This window comes from Mobula hypostoma, chromosome 15, assembly GCF_963921235.1.
Source record: "Mobula hypostoma chromosome 15, sMobHyp1.1, whole genome shotgun sequence".
Lineage (NCBI taxonomy): Eukaryota > Metazoa > Chordata > Chondrichthyes > Myliobatiformes > Myliobatidae > Mobula > Mobula hypostoma.
In genome coordinates, this window is record NC_086111.1 from 55,541,365 (window position 1) to 55,565,837 (window position 24,473).

General features: G+C 37.4%; 1 protein-coding gene across 3 annotated transcripts in view; it reads left to right on the forward strand.

The window, feature by feature from the left end:
* Nucleotides 1-24,473, forward strand: part of dcp1a (decapping mRNA 1A) — a 115,769-nt gene that overhangs the window by 86,759 nt on the left and 4,537 nt on the right. For all 3 annotated transcript variants that reach the window (XM_063068095.1, XM_063068096.1, XM_063068097.1), the window contains 2 exons: nt 10,235-10,942; nt 15,210-15,419. In XM_063068095.1, the coding sequence (XP_062924165.1) occupies nt 10,235-10,942; nt 15,210-15,419 (918 nt within the window). The remainder of the gene's footprint in view (nt 1-10,234; nt 10,943-15,209; nt 15,420-24,473) is intronic.

Sequence of the window (24,473 nt, forward strand, 5' to 3'; positions counted from 1 at the left end):
AATCTATTAACCTCTGCCTTAAATATACATACCATTGCCTGTAGCAAAGAATTCCACAGATTCACCACTCTCTGGCTAAAAATATTCCTCATCTTCATTCTAAATGGATGCCTCTCTATTCTGAGGCTGTATCCTCTAGTCCTAGGGTCTTTCTTCAGAGGAAACGTCCTCTCCACAGCCACTCGATCAAAGCCTTGTACCATTCAACAGGTTTCAATGGGGTCACCCCACATTCTTCTGAATTCTAGTGAATACAGGCCCAGAGCCATCAGATGCTCTTCATATGACAAACTATTCAATCCTGGAATTATTTTCATAAACCTCCTTTGAACCCTCTCCAGTTTCAGCACATCTTTTCTAAAGCTGCTCACAATACTCTGAATGAGGCCTCACCAGTGCTTTATAAAATCTCAACATTGCACCCTTACTTTTATATTCTAGTCCTTTTGAAATGAATGCTAACATCGCATTTACCTTCCTCACCACAGATTCCACCTGCAAATTAACTTTGAGGATGTGGCACAAGGACTCCCGAGTCGCTTTGTACCTCAGTTTTTTGTATTTTCTCTCATTTAGTAAATAGTCAACCCTGTCATTTCTTTGCCCAAAGTGTATGACCATGCACTTCCCAACACTGTATTCCATCTGCTACTTCTTTTCCCATTCTCCTAATTTGACTAAGTCCTTCCGTAAACCCTCTACTTTGTCAAAATTACCTGTCCTTCCATCTATCTTCATATTGTCTGCAAACTTTGCAACCAAGCCATAAATTCCAACATCCAAATCATTGACATGTAATGTAAAATCAGTCGGTCCCAGAAGGAACCCCTGTGGAAAAACAATAGTCACTGGCAGCCAGGCAGAAAGAGCTCCATTTATTCCCACTCTTTGCCACATGCCAATCAGCCACTGCTTTATCAATGCTAGAATATTTCCTGTAATACCATGGACTCGTAGCTTAAGCAGCCTCAAGTGTGGCACCTTGTCAAAGACCTTCTGAAAATCCAAGTACACCACATCAACCGATTCTCCTTTGTCTTTTTTATTAATTATTTTGGAAAATCAACAAAAAACATTAAAGTAATCAAGTCAACATGTCAATATGTAATTAAGAATTAAATTATCAAATAACTGATTAACAAAGCTAAACAATATATCAATAATAATTAGGAAAAAAATGTTAAATTTTTTTTGGAAAAAAGAAAGAAAGAAAAAAGAACCCCTACTAACTAAAACAAAAAAAACCCTACTAACAAAAATAAAACCGAAAAAAAAACTATTGGGAGCACAGCCCTGGAACTATACGCCATAGAAGCCTCCATAAAAGAAAAACATCAATCCGCCAACCAAATCCATTTATACAAGGATCAGAAGGGGACCATCTTAATTAACTCAAATCAAATGATAGTAGCGGGCAAAAGAACCTCACCTTTTCTCAAAGTCAAATCGAGGATCAAAAGTTCGACTTCTGATTTTCTCCAAACTAAGACATAACATCACCTGAGAGAACCATTGTATCAAAGTGGGAGCAGAGGCATCTTTCTATTTCAATAAAATAGCTCTTCTGGCCAATAATGTGACAAATGCAATTACATGTTGGTCTGATATAGAAATACCATGAATATATTGAGGAATTATACCTAACAAAACTGTCAATTTGTTAAGTTATAAATTAATTTTTAAAGCTTTAGAAATTGTAGAGAAAATAGATTTCCAAAACTGTTTCAATATAGAACACGACCAAAACATATGTGTCAATGTAGCTGTCTCAGTTTTACATCTAGCACACTGACGATCAACATTAGGAAATATTTTAGAGAGTCTCTCCTTTGTCAAGTAGTAACGATGTACAATTTTAAATTGAATTAGAGAGTGACTGGTGCAAATCGAAGAAAAGTTAACCAACTTCAAAATTCGCAACCAATCCTCTGTTATCAAGGTCATGTTAAGCTCTCTTTCCCAATCTTGCTTAATCTTAAGTAAAGGATAATTGTACTGTTGTAATAGTAAATTATAAATTTTCCCAATAAAACCTTTCACTAAAGGATTCATTTTTAAAATAATGTCTAACAGGTCAGAATCTTGTATATATGGAAAATTACTTCAATATTCTTGTAAGAAATGTCTGACCTGAAAATATTTCAAGAAATGTGAGTACGAGAGAGAATATATTAGTTACTAATTTCTCAATCGGCCTTCTTGGAACAGATCCATGAAGGAATAAACTCCTTTATTCCTCCAAAGAGAAAAAGTAGGATCACTAAGTGCAAGGTTTAAGTAAATAGTTTCGATAAATAAAACTAAGAAGGTTAAATTTTTTAAGATTAAAAAAATTACGAAACTGGTACCAAATTCGTAATGACTGCTTAATCATAGGATATAAATTTAGAATAGAAATTTTGCCTAGTTGTACAAGTAAAGAAGCTCCTAATAACGAAGTTAAGTAAAATTGTTTCACAGCTTTCAATTCCAAATCAACCCAAAGTGGTCGTTCATTTTTATCAGTCCAATATAACCAAGAACACACATTACATATATTAACAGCCCAATAATACATGCTTAAGTTAGGCAGAGCAAGACCTCCATCCTTTTTTAATTTTTGTAAATGATATTTTCCAATTCTTGGTCTTTTATTATTCCAAACAAAAGATGAAATAATTGAATTATCCTGATCAAAAAAAACTTCTTAGTTTTAAAAAAAAAGGAATATTTTGAAATACATATAAAAAATTTTGGTAAAATCATCATTTTAACTGCATGAATTCAGCCAGCTAACGAAAGTGTAAGTGGATTCCATCTACAAAATAATTGCTTCATAAAATCCACTAAGGGAACCAAATTAGCTCTATAAAGGTCTCCATAATTTTTAGTGATGATAATATCTAAAAAGAGTCTGTAACTTTAAAAGGAATGTCATCATATATAACTGCAGAATCATTTAGAGGAAACAATTCACTTCTATAAAGGTTTAGTTTATATCCCGAAAATTTTCCAAATTCATTTAATAATTTCAATAAACTAGAATGGATTCTTCAGGATTCGAAACATAAACTAAGAGATCATCGGCATAAAGGGAGATCTTATGAATAGTCCTATTTACGGAAATTCCTTGAATATCTTTAGCTTCACGAAGTGCAACAGCCAAAGGTTCCAACACCAAATTAAATAACAGGGGACTTAACGGACATCTTTGTCTCATACCCCGCGAAAGTCAAAAAAAGGGAGATCTGCAATTATTAGTAATAACCGTAGCAATAGGGCTTTTATATATCATTCTAATCCACTTATTAAAGTTAGTACAAAAGTTGAATTTCTCTAAAACTTTAAATAAGTATTTCCATTCAACTCTTATCAAATGCCTTTTCAGCATCAAGAGAAGCAATGCATTGGGGAGTCTTAGAAAGGGATGAGTATATAACATTTAACAGTCTCCGAGTATTAGAAAAGGAGTAATGGCCTTTTATAAAACCTGTTTGGTCCTGAGAAATAATTTTAGCTAGAATATTCTACAATCGATTAGCCATTATTTTTGAAAGAATTTTAGCATCCACATTTAATAATGAAATCGGTCTATATGAAGCACAGTCAGTAGGGTCTTTATCTTTCTTAAGAATTAAAGAAATAGAAGCTTCATAAAATGTGGGAGGTAACTCTGCTAACAAAAAAGAATCTTTAAGCATTTCCAACATATATGGAGAAAGCAATTTTTCAATTTTTTTTTATAAAATCCTACAGAAAAACCATCCAATCCAGGAGCTTTACCAGATTGCATTGAAACAATAGCTTTCTGAATTTCTTTTTCAGTAATAGGAGTATCAAGAGTTTGTTGATCTTCAACAGATATTCTAGGAAAATCGATCTTTTGTAAAAATGCATTCATTTTAGAGGGATCAGTTGGAAACTGAGATTTATAAAGTTCACTGCAAAAGTCTTGAAAAATTTTATTAATGTCTTCATAATTACAAGCTAAATTACCGTCTCCCTTACAAATTTTTTATATTTGTCTTTTAGCTCTAGCTGCCTTTAATTGAGATGCTAATAGCTTATTATTTTTATCTCCAAACACATAAAATTGACTTTTCAATTTAAGCAAATTTCTTTCAATAGGGTAAGTTAATAGTAAATTATATTGTGATTGAAGTTCAACCCTTTGTTTAAATAAATCAATGTTAGGAGAGACTGCATAAATATTATCCAAGTCTTTAATTTGTTTTGAAATCTTATCTAACTCTATTTTTGTCTGTTTCTTAAGCTTAGCCAAATAGGAGATTATCTGACCTCGCAAATATGCTTTAAATGTATCCCATATAATCAATTTTGACACATCTCCCGTATTGTTAAAAAGAAAAAAATCTTTTATGAGTCTCAAATAATTTGACAAATTCCGAACTTTGTAATAAATTTTCAGGAAAATGCCAAGGCAAGTTTGCAATACCGGCATCATTCAATTCAAAAGTTAAGCTGAAAGGTGCACGATCCAAAACAACGATAGCGTCATATTCACATTTCTGGACTTCGGACAAAAATCGGAAATCAGCTATAAAATAATGGATTCTCAAATATTTTTTATGAATGTGAATAAAAGGAATAATCTCTATCGTTAAGATGTAGATTTCTCCAGATTTCAATCAAACCATAATCAATTAAAAGAGTTAATAAGTGACGCTGAACAACTCGGGAGCCGCTGATTGGTTGAACCCTTGTCAATCAAAGGATTTAAACAACATTTAAAATCACCACCTATTAACAACATATATTCATTTAAATCAGGCAATAAACCAAATATGTTTTTAAAAAAAGGATCATCTACATTAGGTCCATATAGATTAACCAGGACAATTTTTCTATTACAAGTTGTTCCTTTGACAATTGAAAATCTACCATTAATATCTGACACAATGTCTTCTTGGATAAATAAAATATTAGATTTAATAAAAATAGATACTCTCTTTGTTTTATTTTGATAAGTGGCATGATATTGAAGGCCCTTCCACATTTTAAAAAATCTATTTTGATCGCCCGTTCTGATACACGTTTCTTGAGCAAAAATTATATCGGGCTGGAATCAATTAATAATTTTAAGTCTTCTTTCACTTAATAGGGTGATTCCAGCCACGTAAGTTCCAACTAATAACGTTTATCTGTTTAACTACCATAAAAAAAAAAAATTTTTAACACAGAAGTACACACATACCAATGCGGGCTAATCAAAAATGGCAGTGATAAGTATAACCATATAGAAAACACGCATGCTCCAGACCTCTGTAATGGGAAAAAATACAAGAAGGAAAAAAAAACTGGAAAAATTTAAATTAATCCTACAATGAAACCTATAATTCGAAACTACCCCCAATCCTCCCACCATCCCAAAAAGTAGAAATCTGGCAAAGAGAAGGAATAGGCCGGAATGTGTCCCCATAGAAAAAGAAAAAAGAAACAGAACTCTGTGAGCTGCTCAATTTAAATAGTGATTTTTAAAGTTTTTCTTAATTCTCTTCCCCCTCCCCCAACAAAAAATCCCATGGCCCCAAGATAAAACCCTGCAGAGGGAAAAAAAATGTTTATGCTTGATCATTAAAAATAAACTAGGGAATGCAAAAACAATCTCCAGAGACGTCAAAACAATAAAATTAAACCTAAACAATGTAATCTCTAACAAAGCAAAATCAGCGCCATTATCCCTTTGACTTACTGCCCGATGAAAAAACACTTTTTAGCAGAAAAACTGAAACTAATTATCTAACTAATTACTAAGCACTCCTTGCTATATATATAAGAAAAAGTCTATATAAACTATGAAAACTATCACTTAATGTAGAAAAGGAAGAATAAAAACAAATAATCAAACCAGTTAACAACCTGTCCTCTGTGTTAATTCACTCAGTATACCAAGCAGACTTCGGAAAAGTCATTCATCAGTCAAATCAAAAAGATCACATCTTCCTTAAATGGCCCATCGATCAAAGGATATCTTCAACATATCAGAAATCTTCAAAGTAGGGTCCTGACGAAGGGTCTCGGCCCGAAACGTCAACTGTACTTCTTCCTAGAGATGCTGCCTGGCCTGCTGCGTTCACCAGCAACTTTGATGTGTGTTTCCAGAAATCTTCAAAGCCTGTTTTCTTTCAGAAAATTATTCAGCAGATCTAATACCATTCAGACCTCGGCCACCTCCAAAATAAAATTAACATAGTCCAATGCCGCTTGGGGATCCACAAAGACACGTGGAGTCGCATCTTTAGGAAATAATTTTAATCGGGCTGGATAGCGAAGTGATGGGAATAATCCCTTATCATGGGCTATCTTAATAGCTGGAACGAATTTGAACTGCTGTTCCATAACTTCCCGTTGACAGTCTTCATAAAAACTAATCTCGGATCCCTTAAATTTAAAAACTGTTTCCTTGCATATTTTATGATTTGGTCTTTAACTTTGAAACGAAGAAAACTGACCAAAACTGACCTTGGTTTATCTGGATCTTGAGATTTCGAAGTGAAAATTCTATGCGCTCTTTCAATATCGGGAGGCTGAGGTAGAATATCTGGAAACAAATTGAAACAAATTAGCAAAATAGTCCAATAAATCTCCACTCTCAGATCCTTCCTTCAGTCCAACAATTTGAATGTTATTCCGACGAGACCTTGCTTCCAAATCGATAATCTTGTGTTGAGCCTGTTCCAAGCGGGCTGAAATATCCGCTATCTGACGCTTCGACTCTTTAAGCTCAGTATTCAAGGAAATAATATTTGCCTCTACGAACTGAAAGCTCTGTCAAAACGACTTCATCTCAGAAGTGATATTGTCTATTTTCTTGTCGAGAGCCATCAACGCATGATTTAAACGCTCAGCCCAGACAGGCATATCTTCTGATTTTTCTTTCGTAGTTTTTCCCTTTCCATTGCTGGATTCAGAAAGCTGCTTTCCACTTCTTAAAGATTGTGACATAATGACAACTATTCCCCTCTAAGATCCGACAAATAAGAGTTTAAAAATTCAAAGTTTAAACTGGGGAAAAGGAAGAATTAAAGGCAGCCACAGAATTAGTGTGTTACTCCATTGAGCTGCAGGCGGAAGTCCCCCCTCCTTTGTCTATCCTGCTTGTTATTTCTTCAAAGAATTCCAACAGATTTGTCAGGTAAGATTTTCCTTTGAGGTAACCATGCCAACTACGGCCTAATTTACCATGTGCTTTCATGTACCCTGAGACCTCATCCTTAATGATTGACTTCGGCATCTTCCCAACCACTGAGGTCAGACTAACTGGCCTATAGTTTCTTCTGCCTTTCTCCATTCTTAGAGTGAAGTGACATTTACAATTTTCCAAAACCATTCTAGAATCTAATGATTCTTGAAAGATCATTAATAATGCCTCCAAGATCTCTTCAGCCACCTCTTTCAGAACTTTATGAAGTACACCATGTGGTCCAGGTGACTTATCTACTTTCTGACCTTTCAGTTTCCCAAAAACCTTCTCTCTCGTTATGGTAACTTCACTCACTTCATGCTCCCTGACACCTGGAACTTCCACCATACTGCCAGTCTTCCACAGTGAAGACTGATGCAAAATACATATTCTGTTCATCCGCCATTTCGTTGTTCCCCATTACTACCTCTCCAGCATTGTTTTCCTGGGTCCGATATCCACTCTTGCCTCTCTTCTGCACTTTATGTATCTGAAGAAATTTTTGGTATCCTCTTTAATATTATTGACTAGCTTACTTTCATATTCCTTTATCTTAATGATCTCCTTTACTTCCATTCTGCTTTTTTTTTTAAAAACTTGCCAATCCTCTAACTTCCCACTAAGGTTTACTCTATTGTATGCACTCTCTTTGGCTTTTATTTTGACTTTGACTTCTCTTGTTAGCCACAGTTGTGTCATCTTTTCTTTAGAATACTACTTCCTCCTTGGGATGTATATATCCTGTGCCTTCCGAATTGCTTCCAGTAATTCCAACCATTGCTGCTGTGCTGTCATCCCTGCTAGTGTTCTTTTCTGGCCAACTCCTCTATCATGTCTCTGTAATTCTCTTTACTCCACTGTAATACTGATTTATCTGACTTTAGCTGTTCCTTCTCAGATTTCAGAGTGAATTTGATCCCTTGTCCCAAAAGCTTCTTTTACCTTAAGGTCTCTAATCAATTCTGGTTCATTACTTTTGCTGGCACGTGGCATGTAGAGTCGCCCCTTCAATTTTTTAAATAAGTCTTGTAATAAAAGGTACATAAAGATAATCTTTTCTGTTGAATGAAGCAGTGGATTACTTTATTTACGGTCCAAGAGCGATGAGATGTTTTCTCAGGAAATACCTCACGCCAGCTTGGCACCAGCTGGCCAGTTGTGAGAATATATTATGTTAGATTATACATTTCGAAGTCCTTGCTAATCTGGCGTACACATCGGTATTTGGACAGTGGTTACAATAACAGTACCATTTAGAAAGGATGTTATTTTTCCATTGTCTTTAAAAAGATTAATATTAATAATTTTACAGGATATCTAAAATCATTTATTTCAGTCTGTTTCTGTTGTACTTTCATTATAGTAAACCAATGAGTACATGTAAGTTAGCAACATAAGTCAGCCTTTTTCCTTTTTAAAAAAAAATCTTTAATCTTTGCTCAAAATTACCACAGCACAGGAGATTTTTTTAGAGGATCATAGCCAATTTGGGCACACACTCAAAAAGATTCACCACGCTGAATGAGTTCAGCTTAATAGAAATTGCAGGTGGATGGACGTGAGATGCAAGTAGGCAGCCTTAGTGGGTTATGGGATTTGGAATGTTGAATGATAATCTGCTTCAACCTCTAATTGAAACTAAATAGGAATTGTTGTGAACAGTTTATGTTTGGGCCCAAGGGTAATTTTTCTGCACTCTAATACACTGCTGTATGGAGGAATTGTGTATATAAGGATCATCAATCCTGATTGTGCACAGAAACTATGCTTATGCTATTTAGTTGGACACCGTAGCAAGAAATTTTAAAGCAATGGTGCCAATGCCATTAAGTTGGAAAGAGTGCAAAGAATATTTATGAGACAGTTGCCAGCACACAAGGGCCTGAGTTAAATGGAGAGGGTGGGCAGGTGAAGGCTTTATCTCTTCAAGCAAGGGAGACTGAGGGAGGGGAACCTTGATAGAGGTGTACAAAATGATGAGGGGCACAAGTAAGGTGAAGGCACATAGACGTTTTCCCAGGGAAAAGGAATCAAAAGTTTCTGGTGAGAAGAGAAAGCTTTTAAAGAGACCTGAGGGGAAATTTCATCTCAGACAGTGGTGGAACGAACTGCCGGTTCAATAACATTTTAAGAGATTTGGACAAGTACATGGATAAGAAAGCATATGGGCCCATCAGGGGCAAATAGGAGCAGCTTCAACGACATCATAGTTAGCGTGGATGACTTGGTCTGTTTCTGTGGTGCATTACTCTGGCTAATGTCCAATAAAGTTTCCTCTCTAGTGGGTTATGTGCAGATAAGCCCTTTAACTTAAGCTCGAACTGGTCTTTGAGGTGGCATGGTCACCTAGTGGTTAGCACATCGCTTTTCAATGCCAGCAGGAATTGATCAGGTTTCAATTCCTACTCTTATATGTGAGGACTTTGTATGTTCTTCCCATAAAACAATGTGGGTTTCCTTGGGGTGCTTTGGTTTCCTCCCACATTCCAAAGACACAGTTAAGGTTCATGGATTGTGGTATGTGATGTTGGTGTTGAAGCATAGCGACACATGGGGGCTGCCCAGCACGTCAAATCAGCGATGATTGGTGCAAAATGACACGCTTCATTGATGTTTCATTGTATGTGATGTATGTGACCAATTAAAGAATTTCAGGGTGTATATTGTATACATTTCTCTGACATTAAATGTACCTATTAAAACCTACCTAATCTTTAATCTTTAAATCTTGTTCTCTAGTTATTTATGCTTCAACATTTTATTATGCAATACATAAAGCTGATTAACACTATCTGTTGAACTCAGCCCTTCTCATAAATGTGCTATATCCCCAACAGGCAATATAAAATATACCAAGAAGTATCAAATACACACAGTGGTGTCAAGTAGTATATGTTGGTTTTAAACTCAAAGTCTATCATATAATGCTTAATGCTAGAATTTCTCACCTGGTAGTGTTTGATGTTCACAATATTTAATAAGGGGAAAATATGTGCTCAACCAGTGCAAGCAAACATTTTAACTGTCTTTATTTTTTACTTCATCTTTCAGAATGCTCTTCCAGGTGCCAAGCACTTGACTGTAGAGGAATTGTTTGGTGCTCCTGTTCCTAAAGAACAATTGATAAATTCTAATCAAGAAACGTTGAAATCTCAGCAAGATGCTAAGTTAGGACGCCAGAACTTGATGAAACCCTTCACTTATGAGCAACCAATAGAAAAACATCTAGGGAGCCCTGAGAGTCTTAATGACAAAAATAGTTTTACTCGATTGAATTGCCAGGAGACCACCTTGGATGTACTAATGACACCAGCTGCACTCCAGAAACTTGATAAACCTAAGTGTATGTATAACATTTGTACCAGTCCCCACATTCATACTTCCCTGAATTTTGAAGCTACTTCTAATCAGACCACATCTACCATCAGTACCAATGGTCATGTTCAGAAGTTGCAACAAGAAGTCAAAACTGTTTCACCACTGATGATGTGCCCACTTTCCTCTGATACAGCGTGTGCTCATCAGAATCCATCTACAGGAAGTAACGCAGCTTCACAAAGACCCACGACTGATAGAAACACTTTGGATATTGGATGTCAAGGTCATGACCTGCTTCAGAAACTGAAACTTACACAGCAGCATGACCAGCAGCATCAAACTCTCAGCAAACCCTCATTAGCTGCAAATTTTTCTCCACTACTTGTAACACCAGAGTGTTTTAAAGAACCAAATGTCAAAACTACAGAAGTCTCATTGCAGGTATATCAACTTTGGCTACACAGTAGGGATTGCATTGCTACACTAGGGTTCCAGGCCTTTTATTGAACTTGTAGGATTATGAGGTAGAGGTGATGGAAGAAAAGACGCAAGGTGGATCAAATATGTGGGAACCATGCACAATGATTCTGAACAGTGAGCTGTACCCGATAAGTGCTGGGCCAGTAACTTGTGATGCTTTGGGCTTGTTCTTGAAAAAGCTGTTGGGGAAAAGTACTAGAGGCAGTGGAAGGGGACCTTTATGCTGACCTTTTGAACACAAACACACGCAACTGACATAGGGGTAACTGCAGACCTTCCTTATGCTGACTTTACAGATGAATAATGGAAAGCTTCAGAATTAATATGAACTCAAGATCGCGGTTAAATTTTGGATCAGAATCGAGCATTTTTTGGATACTGTGTTCCATGTACTGATGAGAAAAGTGTTCAGTCAATAGGAAAGTGTAAAATTGTGTTACACTCAGGCTGAAGGAGCAACACTTCATATTCCGTCTAGGTAGCCTCCGACCTGATGACATGAACATCAATTTCCCTTTCCAGTATTTTTTTCCCTCCCCTTTCCTCCTCCCTCCTCCTATTCCCCTCTTTGGTCTCTTGCTGCTTCTCCTCACCTGCTTATCACCACCTTTTGCTGGTGCTCCATCTTCCCTTTCTCCCATGGTCCACTCTTCTCTCCTGTAAGATTCCTCCTTTTCCAGCCCTTTGCCTTTTCCACCTATTACCTCCTGGCTTCTTACTTCATTCCCACCTGCCCCACCCACCTGGCTTTACCCATCATCTAGCTTGTCCTCCTCCCCCCTTCCCCTTCTCCCCCCCCCACTTTTTTATTCTGAGATCGACTGTTTATTCAGTTCCATAGATGCTGCCTGACCTGTTGAGTTTCTCCAGCAATTTGTGTGTGGCCCTGTGGATTTCCAGTATCAGCGGAATCTCTTGTGTATAAAATTGTGTTAGACTGCTTGCAAGATATTGAATGTATGTTGCAGAATACACTAAGAACAGACAGAATCTGTTACCAGAGAATCATTTTTTATAGACAAACTGCCAGTTTTGCATATAAGACTAGAAGAAGAGAAAAAGCATCAGCAAAAGCACTGCCCAGAGAGCGAGCTTTCAAAGTGGCCCCGTTAAGTGCTTGCCCATCCTGCAGCTAGTTTCATTTCACTAGGAGTTGTGATGGATAATATTCCATTTGGTAGAACATATTGAACCTCTGTATGCAGGGTTAATTGAAGAACTGATGTGGATAACTATCATATCACTAGATAAGGAACTTGAGGAAGACATAAAATGAGATGAAAAAGACAGAAAAATATTAGGAATTTAATCAATTACCTGAAGATTTTGAAGGTCCAATGATCACCACCTACCATATTTCTTAATCAACAAACCTTTATGCAACTGTACAAATAAACAAGCATGTGGTTAACTAGAACTGTATACCTGGGCTCATTGGGCAATGAGTGCTCAATGGCTGACTCATCTTGGAACTTTTACTTCTGGACTTTGATCCTACAGATCTGATATAGAATTTGAATTTGGTGAGTGGAAGATGAAATACACTTTGATGTGTGGGAGGTGTTTTTTTTTGTTTGGTTATTTATATTTAAAGAGGAATTGCCCAAACAAGCAGGAAGAAATGGAGCTGAGAGCAAGGATAAAGCTCTGATTTAAAATAAAAATGGGACAGTGCACTCACTGTTTTAACTTTGGGTGTTGTTGCAAATGCGTTTAAACTAATTGAGCAGCGTTTAACATCACCACAGCCTGTTCTTGAGGCCGGGTGTCTTGTGAATGACTTTGAGGAAGGCTACTGTATAGCTTGAGTACTGTCCGAGATAGATTTAATAACTAAGGTAGAGAGAAAACAGAAACCAATAGGCCCTTTGTGTCTTATTCCTGTTTTGTACTCTTCTAAGATCGACAAGTTTGTAAGTTCCCTTAGAACATCCTGCTCCTCAACCAATCTGTCATTCTGAATTATGTTGTGGAGAGGATTCCCTTGATGGAAAGGGAAGAAAGGAAAAGAGTGATGGTTGCAGGGAATTCTATAGCTGACAGAACAGAAAAGTGTTTCCAATGATTGGCTGGATTTCAGGATGGTATGTTGTCTCCCTGGTATCAGAACCATTGATATCACTGTGGATGCACAGTCAGGTCTACGCTGATAAGAACATCATTGCTATAAAAGATGATGAAATCTTGCAAGCAAACTTTAAGGAGTTGAGAAATTAAGAAGCGAGACCTTGAAGATCATATTTGGCTTACACCTGAATGTATAGAAATTGGATAATATGATTGTGCAGCTGGAGAGATGCAACAGAAGAGTTTAAACTAATTAGTAGATTGTAATTAATTCCATAGAAGATGGGACTGCCCAAAGCACCTGCTTTGCATGGCCATGACAGGTATATTTTGACATCTCACACAGAGCATTGGTGAGCAGATTAATTAGAGAGTACGTGTAGTATGATACTGTCACCATCTTTGTTTTGCAGATAACTGATTAGGTTGATTGGATTTACCTGGATTTTTGTGAATAGGATGTACCTGGGCAACTTCCCACTTTTTAGACAGATGTCGGTGTTATAAATGTATTGGAGCAACTCAGGATAACATTACAGCTATTTTTGGAGGATAAGTTATCAGTACCAAATCTGTGATATTGTTAGGTCCATGCCTTTGTTGTATCTGGTACACTCCTCTATATCTTTATATTATGTGGAGTGGGTCAAATTGGCTAATAACATGCTTCTGCTTTGATGAGGATTGCAAAAGGAAACCTGGAGCTGGGAGGTTAAACTTTTCCAAGTATTCCTATTACTCTTGTTTTAAGGGATTCCCGCAATTAAAAGATTGGACTACTTAGTTTCAAGGCCTTTGAGGAACATAGATTGTAAAATGAGGCAAAGAGGGAAAGTTGTGAGATAGCATGAAGTCAATAACACACAATCCTTGACACATAGGTGAATTTCCACATATCTCTCTACTTCATGAATTTTGCAGTATCTATTATCTTAAACTTAAATGCAATGGCAATAATGAAGTAGATAACAGATGTTATTGAAACTCTCCGTGCATTTTACATATTTTGAATTTGTGCTTGGAGAACTTAAACCTGTGGGGCCACAGAGTAAATGCTGAAAGATGGAATTAAGCTTTGTAACACTTTATAAACTGGCACAGATATGAGCTGAATGCCTGCCTCTTGTATTTTTCTCCTGATTATATTAAGTGTGTTCAACAGCTTCTGTACAATTGTGTGGCTTTGTATAGCACTTGGACACTCAGTAGCCACTTTATTGGGTACGGTTGTACACCTCATAAATGAAAGTACCTAATCAGCCAATCATGTGACAGCAATTCAATGCAGACATAGTCAAGAGATTCAGTTGTTGTTCAGACCAAACATCAGAACGGGAAAGAAATGTGATCTAAGTGACTTTGACCGTGGAATGATTGGTTCCAGACGGGGTGGTTTGAATATCACAGAAACTACTGATCATGTACAACAGTCTCTAGATTTTACAGAGATTGATGCGAAAAACAAAAGTCATCCAGTGAGCAGCATTTCTGTGGGTGAAAACACCTTGTTAATGAGAGAGGTTAGGGAAGTATGGCCAGACTGTTTCAAGCTGACAGGTGACAGTAACTCAAATAACCACATGTTACAATAGTGGTGTGCAGAAGAACATCTCTGAACGTACAATATGCTGAACCTTAAAGTGGGTGGGCTACAGCAGCAGAAGACCATACCGGGTTCCACTCCTGTACCTAATAAACTGGCCACTGAGTGTACAAGCTGGTTACTTTTGGATAGTATTTTATGCAATATTTTCCCTGACCCAGGAAAGCAGTTGTCATCAGAAGCTACAATTCATATTTTGTTGTATATTCAAAATATGTAAATTACAAACACTTTACTTTAGATCTAATGCATTCAAAATAACAGGATTTCATTCCAATGGCATGAACTATCATTTATGAATATTTTAAATTTTCTGTTCTTGTTAGATTTTTAGCTTAAGAATATTCAGATAATGGACTCGCTTTCTTGTATAACAAAATATTTTACTGTTCATTATGCATTTTGTTCAGCTCAGCGGTGTTCCAGACTTCACTTTAGCATTTTAGTGATAAACCAAATTCTAACTTGCAATCTGTGATTTCAAAAGATTATGGTGTAAATTTAATAATGGCTTTTCTATCTTTATTTTGCTGTCATTTCTGTTGTGTTCTTTTACAGGTTGTTCCCACACCGACCACCTCTTCAGTTGCCCCATCTATGCTTTTGTCTCCCAATATGTTCAAACAGTCAACGGGAATGATTTCAGAAGCTGAAAGCAAGTATGCTTCTGCATCTCCATTAACATTAGCTTCAGAGACCCGATCTTCACCCTTACCGACTGTTCTCAGTAAGACACAGCTTCAGGAAACATTAACTCATCTAATAAAGGTAATTTTATGTGCGTATAAACAGTTTCATTTCATCCAGTTATGTATGCAGGCTCAAAGGAAAAATTACTTGTTCCTCAACTTCACTTGGATGTTTGACATTAGTACACTTCAGCAGAAAGTGATGACATTCTTGTAGGAACCAAACAGCATACCTTCCAAAAGTAGCAAATGTGATCTTTGGCTCCATGCTTGCGTTGTCTGTTAACATCTCTGTGGAATAACCTGAAATTGTGTATATTCTGTCTTGCACATTTCAGATTTTATTCTCCTCAATTTCATGTAGTTTAAGAATCTAATTTTCTTGAGTCTGTTGGTTTTAACTGTAATTTCCTCATAACTTTTATACAATGTCCTGAACCTTTCATACATATCGTTTTTAGGCCAGTATCTCCATTTAATAGTACACTTCACAAGTCTTAAGGAGAAGAGTTTTTCTGTAATATGTGTTTTTCCCCCCACCCTCCACTCCCACACACAAAGGTTAATAACTAGGGCAGCAGAAATTGTGTATCTTTAGTTGACTAAATTTTTTATAGTTTGTAATGCAAATCTACTTTGCTGTCAAAAGAAAAGGAGGCAACTGTAGAACAAAGTTACACACTTTTGGAATTGTACCATAGAATTCTAAACAGTATAAAGGAGGTAGAAGAATATGTAGGAGAATTTTAGGGCAATAATGTAGGGGGTTTTAATTAACCTAACATTATTAGTGATTATGATCAGTCATTGTAAAGTATATTGTTATTACTGTATTTTAGCCTGTTTGTGGCGAGCTAAATAAGAATTGGGGGTAGGATGCAGAACAATTGCAACTTTAGATTTAGTTTGAGATTGAGGGGATAGGTGCATCAATGAGACAGCATTATCGTGGTAATAATAATTCATTTAGATTCAACATAGCCCTTAATAAAGATAAAATAGAAGTTTGTAAATCAAAAGAAGGCCAGGTTTTGTAGAAGTTGACTTGAATCTGTGATTTGAAGGTAAATAGTAACACAGCTGTGTGGAATCATTCAAGGAGGAGTTGGAGGTGATGGGTATTGTCAAATTGGAACTAATATTAGAGAAGCATGATTGACGGCTGGCATACATTGCATCAACAAAGTTCTAGTATTTAAACCGTGCACTGCATACCACCTATCAAGAAACAAGGTCGTCAGTCTTGGTCATTTCTCCATCCTGAGTATGAGTAATGGGTTCTCATGTTTCCCGGGATATGAAAAGGTGTTAAAACCTGTTTCTAAGATCCATCTCACTCCTGTTCCTTCTGATCTCCTTGAGTGAGGTAGTATCACATTGATATTCAAATATAGGTCCAGCCCATTTGGTCCACCCATCTTCCTTTGCTGCTGGTTGCTACAGTATTACCTTCTAGATACTAGTGCCAATTGTGTAACATCCTAGTTATTGTTACTGAGCCACTTGGGTATTGAGTGGCATGGAATTGATTGCTTCTATCTTTCCCATGTGGATCTCATTATCAAGTCTCACCATTTCTTCATAGTTTTAAATTTGGCCTTGTATTACCAAATTAACTTTCTCTTTTACATGTTGTGACTCTTGGATGTCAGATGTATCAAGGAGGACCCAGTGTTTTTATTACAATATTTTCAATTTATTAAACATCCTAGACCTCCAAGATCAGATTCTCCAATAAAAATAATAAGAATGACATAATGTTTCATTACATCATTGTTCCTTTATCTTACATAAGTCTAAATTGTCTGTAATTCTGTCTGTTTCACAATTTATTAACTTCTTTGAGCAATTCCTGATTAATAATTTTGTGATCAATCAACATCCAGTAATTTACACAGAAAGGATTTAGAGTAACAATTATTTCATTCTACTTACACTTGTGCACAGGAAATGGCATTAAACAACCTTGAATCTTTGCTTTTTCAATTAAGTCATTATCAGTCTCATTTTCTTAGCATTCTCAGAATTTCACAGGTCATTTCACTGTATGTACCAACCTCCAAATTGAAACCATTATTCGTTTGTCTGTTCAGGGATGGATGTTTATAACCTTTTGACCACCACAAGGATAAAGATCTCAAATCCTACAATGCTGTAGAAAGTGCATGGGTGAAATTAAAAGGGAAAGGAAATGTGTGCCAGGGTAAATATATTGGCAAGTAAAATTAAAGAAAATCCCTAGATGTTTTCGTACATAAAAGTAAGAGTAAGTACCAAAACAGGGGTTCCCAACTTGGAGTCCACAGACCCCTCAGTTAATGGTATAAAAATGGTATTATGCCCATGGCATAAAAAAAGGTTGGGAACCCCTGAACAAAAAGAAAAGTAACATTTAAGGGATCAAATGGAAAACATAAGTGAGGAGGAGCTGAAGGATGTGGGTAAAGTTCTTACTGTTGCAGCTGTTTTCAAAAAACGATGATACTTATGTTGCAGTTAATGACAAGTTGTAGGAAAAAAAACAAGTTACAAATTAAACAGTCAATGTGGGAAAGTCATGCTGTCTAATTGGTTGAATTTATTTTAGATGAATGAGTCCTTGAGTGCAATGTTTTTGATGTAATCTGTATGCATTTTTGAAAGGCTAGAGATAAACCCCATGTGCAGGCCGGTTAAAGTAGTAAAAACCAGTGGAATTGGAAGCAGAGTAGCAAACAGATAAGTAGCTGGAAGCAAACACAATATTTATGGACTGGAAGGCACCAATGATGTTTCTCAGGGATCAGGAACTTTTCCTTTTTTTTTGTCATGATTACAACTTACAGTCTGTACACAATACAAAAATGAATGATTAGGTGTTTGACATTTAATGGGGAAAGATTCAGATTGCAGAAAGATATAGATTATTTTTGTCCATTTTTTGAAACTCTGGAAAATTAAGTTTAATCCAATCAAATAAGGTAACCCATTTGTTGTGCCACTACAAAGCAAAGGAATTCGCAATAAATCAGAAATATTGAGTAATGTGGAGAAACAAAAAATCTTGGATTTTTTATGCGTAGATTCTTAGAGGTAACAGACTGGTGAGTAAAGTTGCTTCAGAACAAAAAGCAACTGTGGGATGTCAAGTTTACTGTCGTGTGCAAGTCTGGTGAAGTACAGATACGATGGAAAACTTGCTTACGGCAGCATCATAGGCATGTAGGTACAAGCAACACAGAATTATAATTATACAAGGCAGTGGAGAGAAAAAAAGGACTACAAAATGAGTGTAATAAAACAAAGACACAATCATTGACAAGTTCATGTTTGTGCAAGAGGTCATCTGTAGTGCTCCATGGTTGATGTAGTTAAGTTGTGCAAGTCAGTTCAAGAACTTAATGGTAGGAATGTAGCTGTTCCTTAATCTGGTGATAAGAGGATATGACCCAGCTAGTAGGGATCCATCATGATAAATGCCACCAACTTGAGGTTGTAACTTCTGTAGATACTGCCAGTTGTGGGGAGGGCTGTACTCATGTTGTGGGGAAGGCTGTACTCATGACGGATTGGCTGTGTCCATAACTCTCTCCAAACTCTTGTCTTCCTGTTTGTTGGGGTTGCTGTACAAACCATTATCCAACCAGTAAGGATGTTTTCTCCTATTAGACAGGCCATAGAATATAAGAGCAGGATGGCTGTGATAGAACTGTAGACAGTAAATTATGGAAAATTTAAGCTGGATTGCCAGGGTTTAAACTAGATTGTCATTGGGATTAGATTCAAGAACAAAATCAGTGAGAGGACAGGTACATGCAAATGGAATGGAAAATTGCAATTGTCACTCCACTCTTTAAGAAAGGAGGAAGACTGCAGAAAGGAAATTATAGACCAGTTTGCCTGACCTTAGTGGTTGGGAAGATGTTGGAGTCAAATGTTCAGGATGAGGTTATGGAGTACTAGGTGGCATAGGACAAGATAGGATAAAGTCAGCATGGTTTTCTTAAGAGAAAGTCTTGTCTGATGAACCTGTTGGAATTCTTTGAGGAGATTACAAGTAGGATAGATAAAGGGGATGCAGTGGATGTTGTATATTTGGACTTTCAGAAGGCCTTTGTCAAGATACCACACATGAGGCTGCTTACCAAGTTAAGAGCCCATGGTATAACAGAAAAGTTACTGGCATGGTCAGAGCATTAGCTGATTGGTAGCAGGCAGCAAGTGGGAATTAAAGGATCCTTTTCTGGTTGTCTGCCAATAACTAGTGGTGTTCTGCAGGGGTTGGTGTTGGGACTACTTTTTAGTGTTGATAAAGCAAGTGGGCTTAGATTAGAAGAATAGGCAAGAAAGTGGCAAATGAAATACATGTTGGAAAATGTGTGGTCATGCACTTTGGTAATAGAAATAAATGTGCAGACTATTTTCTAAACAGGGAAAAAAATTCAAAAATCTGAGATGGAAGGGGATTTGGGAGTCCTTCTGCAGAACACCCTGAAGGTTAACTTGCAGGTAGTGTAGGTGGTGAGAAAGGCAAATGCAATGTTAGCATTAATTTCAAGAGGTCTGGAATACAAGAACAGAAATGTGATGCTGAGGCTTTATAAGGCACTGGTGAGGCCACACCTTGGGTTTTGTCAACAATTTTGGGCTCCTCATCTAAGAAAAGATGTGCTGGCATTGGAGAGTGTTCAGAGGAGGTTCACAAGGATGATTCCGGGAATGAAAGGGTTATCATATGAGGAACGTTTGATGGCTTTTTTGCTCGCTGGAATTTAGAAGGATAAGGGAGGATCTCATTGAAACCTTTCAAATGTTGAAAGGCCCAGACAGAGTAGATGTGAAAAGGATGTTTCCCATGGCGGGGGATTCTAGGACAAGAAGGCACAGCCTTAGGATAGAGAGGTGTCCATTTAAAACAGAGATGCAAAGATGTTTCTTTAGCCAGAGGGTGGTGAATTTGTGGAAATTGTTACCACAGGCAGCTGTGGAGGTCAGGTCATTGGGTGAATTTAAGGCAGAGATTGATAGGTTCATGATTGGACACGGCATCAAACGTTACAGGGAGTGGTGCTGAGGAGGGGAAAAAATAGGATCAGCCCTTGAATGGTGGAGCAGACTCAATGGGCCAAATGGCCTAATTCTGCTCCTATATCTTATGGTCTGATGGTCTAACATCTGAAGACCATAAGCCTGACAATCAGGACATCCTTATTTGCAGTAAAAGTGCAGATATAACATCTGTTTTAAATTGCATCTGTTTCAGTGCACCTAGCTTAACAGGTAAATTTAATGAATTGAAGGCATGGATTGCAATTACTGCGATATTGTGGCCATAACAGAAATGTAACTGAGAGAAGGGCAGGACTGACAGCTCAATGTTCCAGGGTACTGGTGCTTCAGGCATGACAGAGGAACAAGTAAGAGTGAAGGGGATATTGCCTCTGAAACGGGATGACATAACAGCAGTGTCTAGAGACAATATTGTTGAGTGATCAACAAATGATGCCATTTGGGTAGAACATAGAAATAAAAAGAGGATGGTCACCTTGGTAGGGCTATATTATAGAGTTCCAATCGTCGACGGGAATTTGAAGAATCAACTGGGCCACCAGAGCGCAAGTGACCTGGATAGAGCAGAATGTATATAATATATCCAAGACAGTTCCCTTGCACGATGTATAGAGGAACCTACTTGGAAAGGAATAATGCTGGTCCTCCTCTTGGGGAACAAGACAAGTCAATAACTCAAGTGACATAGAATAGTTATGGAAAAGATGGAACAAGTCCATGGATTAAAGTCCTAACTGGAGCAGGGCCAACTTTGAGAGTATCAGGCAGAATCTAGTTGGGGTCAACTGAGTGTTTCTATTTAAAGGGAAAGGAACAATTGTCAAGTGGTAGTCTTTTAATAGGGTCAAAAGTCCAGAGATACTATACTAGAGATTACAGCCTTGGAAGTCCTGCTTTTTTAACTTTCAACCTTTCTATGTAGCTTCCTAAGCTCACTTTGCAGGAGCCCATCCCTGCTTCTGACTCTGCTGTTGTTAACTATCTGATTCTGAATCTGAAACAAAATTCTGGAGATATTCAGCAGGCCAAACAGCATCCTTGGAGAAGGAAAGAAAGTTAATGTTTTAAGTCAATGACATTTCATCAGAATAGACGTGTAGGATTCTGATTATTCCTTAGGTTAAGATTAAAGAAAATGAGGTGATGACTTTCTGATACCATCATTGAGCTGGGAAGTATGTCCAAAAATAAAACAAATATATACCAAGCCATTATGTGCTAAATTGAATCAGCAATAACATCAAGACTTTGTATACAGTCCTTGACTTTAAAACATAATGAGCCCCGAGTTTCCCAGTTGTTGCATTTCCTGAGCCCTTCCACCTACACTAGTTCTCGGAACTTTCACACAACCCATTTTCATGAAACATATTCTCTTTGTCATGCTGTTGACAGCACGCCATGGAGTAGTACACCAGGGTTCACATACAACAGCAAGTTGCATTACAAACAATACATCTTTGAGACATGGGAGGTAATTGGAGCATCCAGGGAAAAACCAGTGAGAACATACCATTCCACGTGGCACGTGAAATCAGAATCAAACCTGGGTTCCTATTACTACAATAAAGCTGCGAGCCAGTCTACACAAATACAATTAGTGTTTCTGCACCAATCTCACCAATGAGAACATTTCAGAGTTTTCTAAGTAGCTTTCAGCTAACTGCAAAAGTGTTTGTTTTGTTAATCATATAAAAATGCTGTGCACCCAAAAGGAGAATTGTGCTGCAGCTTTTTACCTTGATGTCATTCTGCTCTACTCAGTTGTAAAATGGAATTATTTTAATTCAAAAGAACATTTAGCTGTTTGTCTTCATATTTAAGCTATAGAAGAGACTGCAGCGTATTGCTAAGTTTCTAGTGCACTAAGATTACAACAATTTTGATGAATAATTGCAAATCTGTACATCTATGCCAACTTGAGAATACCCAGCATCTACCTTCCTCTACCTGTACCACCACCAAATACACCTGCCCCCCCCGCCCAAAATATTCTTTTGAGCCAAAAGAACATTGTATCTCTTGAAGAATATTAAGCTGGCTGATGGTAGCGTTCCCTCTAATTTTTTTTTAACAACTGCGCAGACCAACCATTGCTCTGAGAAGTATACTTTTTTATACAGCTTGAAAACTGTGCAGCACTTGATTTTTTTTTTGTAACGTGCATACTGTGAATATTTGGGATGAAAATTGAAAAATCACATACTTCTATAATTGAAGGATATAATTAAATACAGTACAACAAAGAAAATCTTTCGCATTTTGTAAGCCTTTTCTGTCTTTACTCCAGCTACGTGGCAACAAAGGCTATGTGCGTGGGAGCATTTCAATTATTTCATGGCTGCACACAAGCGCAGCTTAGAGGGAACATTGCTGATGGGATATATCCATGTTATTGGGGAAGGCAAGAGATGAGATTGTAGAGGCCTTGACTAAGATCCTTGTGTCCTCTCTAGCCACAGGCAATGTCCTGGAGGACTGGAGAGTAGCTAATGTTCAATTATTCAAGAAGGGAAATAGGGATAATATTGGAAACTATAGACCATTGAATCTCATATCAGTGGTAGGGAAGCTATTGGATAGAATTCATTAGCATTTGGAAAATTATGGACTAATTGTGTATAGTCAGCATAGCTTTTTGCAGCGCAAGTTGTATCTTACTAACTGATTGAGGTTTTCGAGAAGCTGATGAAAGTGGACCTGTGAATGTTGTCTGCATGGATTTTTAGTAAGATATTTGACAAGAGCCCTCACAGGCACATTCAGAAGACCAAGATGCATGGGATCCACTGTGCCTTGGTTATTTGGATTCAGAATTGGCTTGCCAGTAGAAGAAAGAAGGTAGCAGTCAATGGGGCTTGCTCTGACTGGAGGTACGTGACCAGTGTTATTTTTGCAAGGACCTGTACTGGGACTTCTGCTATTTATGATATGTCAATGACTTGAATGAAAACGTGGAAGTGTGGATTAGTAGTTTCACGGGTGTTACAAAGATTGCCAAAGGATGCAGCAGGATAAGATCAGTTGCAATGTAAGCTGAGAAATGGAGTTTAATTTGGCAATTCAGAAGATCAGATGTAAAAGGACAGTGTTTATATACAAAGATATCTTGGGGTCCACATGGCTGGAAAGTGGCTGCACTGGTTAATAGGATGGTAAACAAGGTGTGTGGTATGCTTGCCTTTGTTATGTATTCAGTTCAAAAGTTGGGAAGTTATGTTGCAGCATTATAAAATGCCAGTTAGGCTAATTCTGGAATATTACATTCAATAATGGTAGCTGTTATAGCAAAGATGTGAAAGCCTTGCAAGAGGCTTGCAAAGAGATTTACCTGGATGCTGTTTGGAATAGAGCACTTGCTATAAGGAGAGGTTGGACAAACTTTTGTTGTTTTCTCTGGAGTAGTAGAGGTGAGGGGGAGACCTGATAGAAGTTCACAAGATTATAAGAAGCAGTCAGCAAGTACATTTTCCCAGGGTCGAAATTTCTAATACTAAACTGCATGCATTTAAGCTGAGAGGGGGTAATTGCAGAAGGGATGTGTGAGGCAAGTATTTTTATACCTGCCAGGGACAGTAGTGGCAGCAAATGCAATGGAGGCATTTAAGAGACTCTTAGGCATTTGAATGTACAGTGAATGGAGAGATGGACATTATGTAAGCAGAAAGAATTGGTTTAGTTAGGTGTTTAATTCGTTTGGCACAACATCATGGGCGTAAGGGCCTGTTCCTATGAGTTCCAAAACAAACCATTCCTCCTGTGTAGTAATATAATTGAGCGGTAGAATTCATTGGGTGTACCTTGCAGAGTCATAGTCAAGTACCACACAGAAACGAGTCCTTGGGTCCATTGAGACGACATTGACCATTAATTGCCCATTTACATGAATCCCACATTAATCCCTTTCTTTATTCTCCCCCTTTTTATTATCACCTCATCAGTCTATCACTCATCTACACATTTGGGGGCAACTTAGAGTGGCCAGTTTTCCTCTCAGTCTGCATGTCTTTAGGTTATGGGAGGAAACAGGAGCACCTGATGAAACCCACATGGTCACAGGGAGAACTCCACATAGACAGGACCC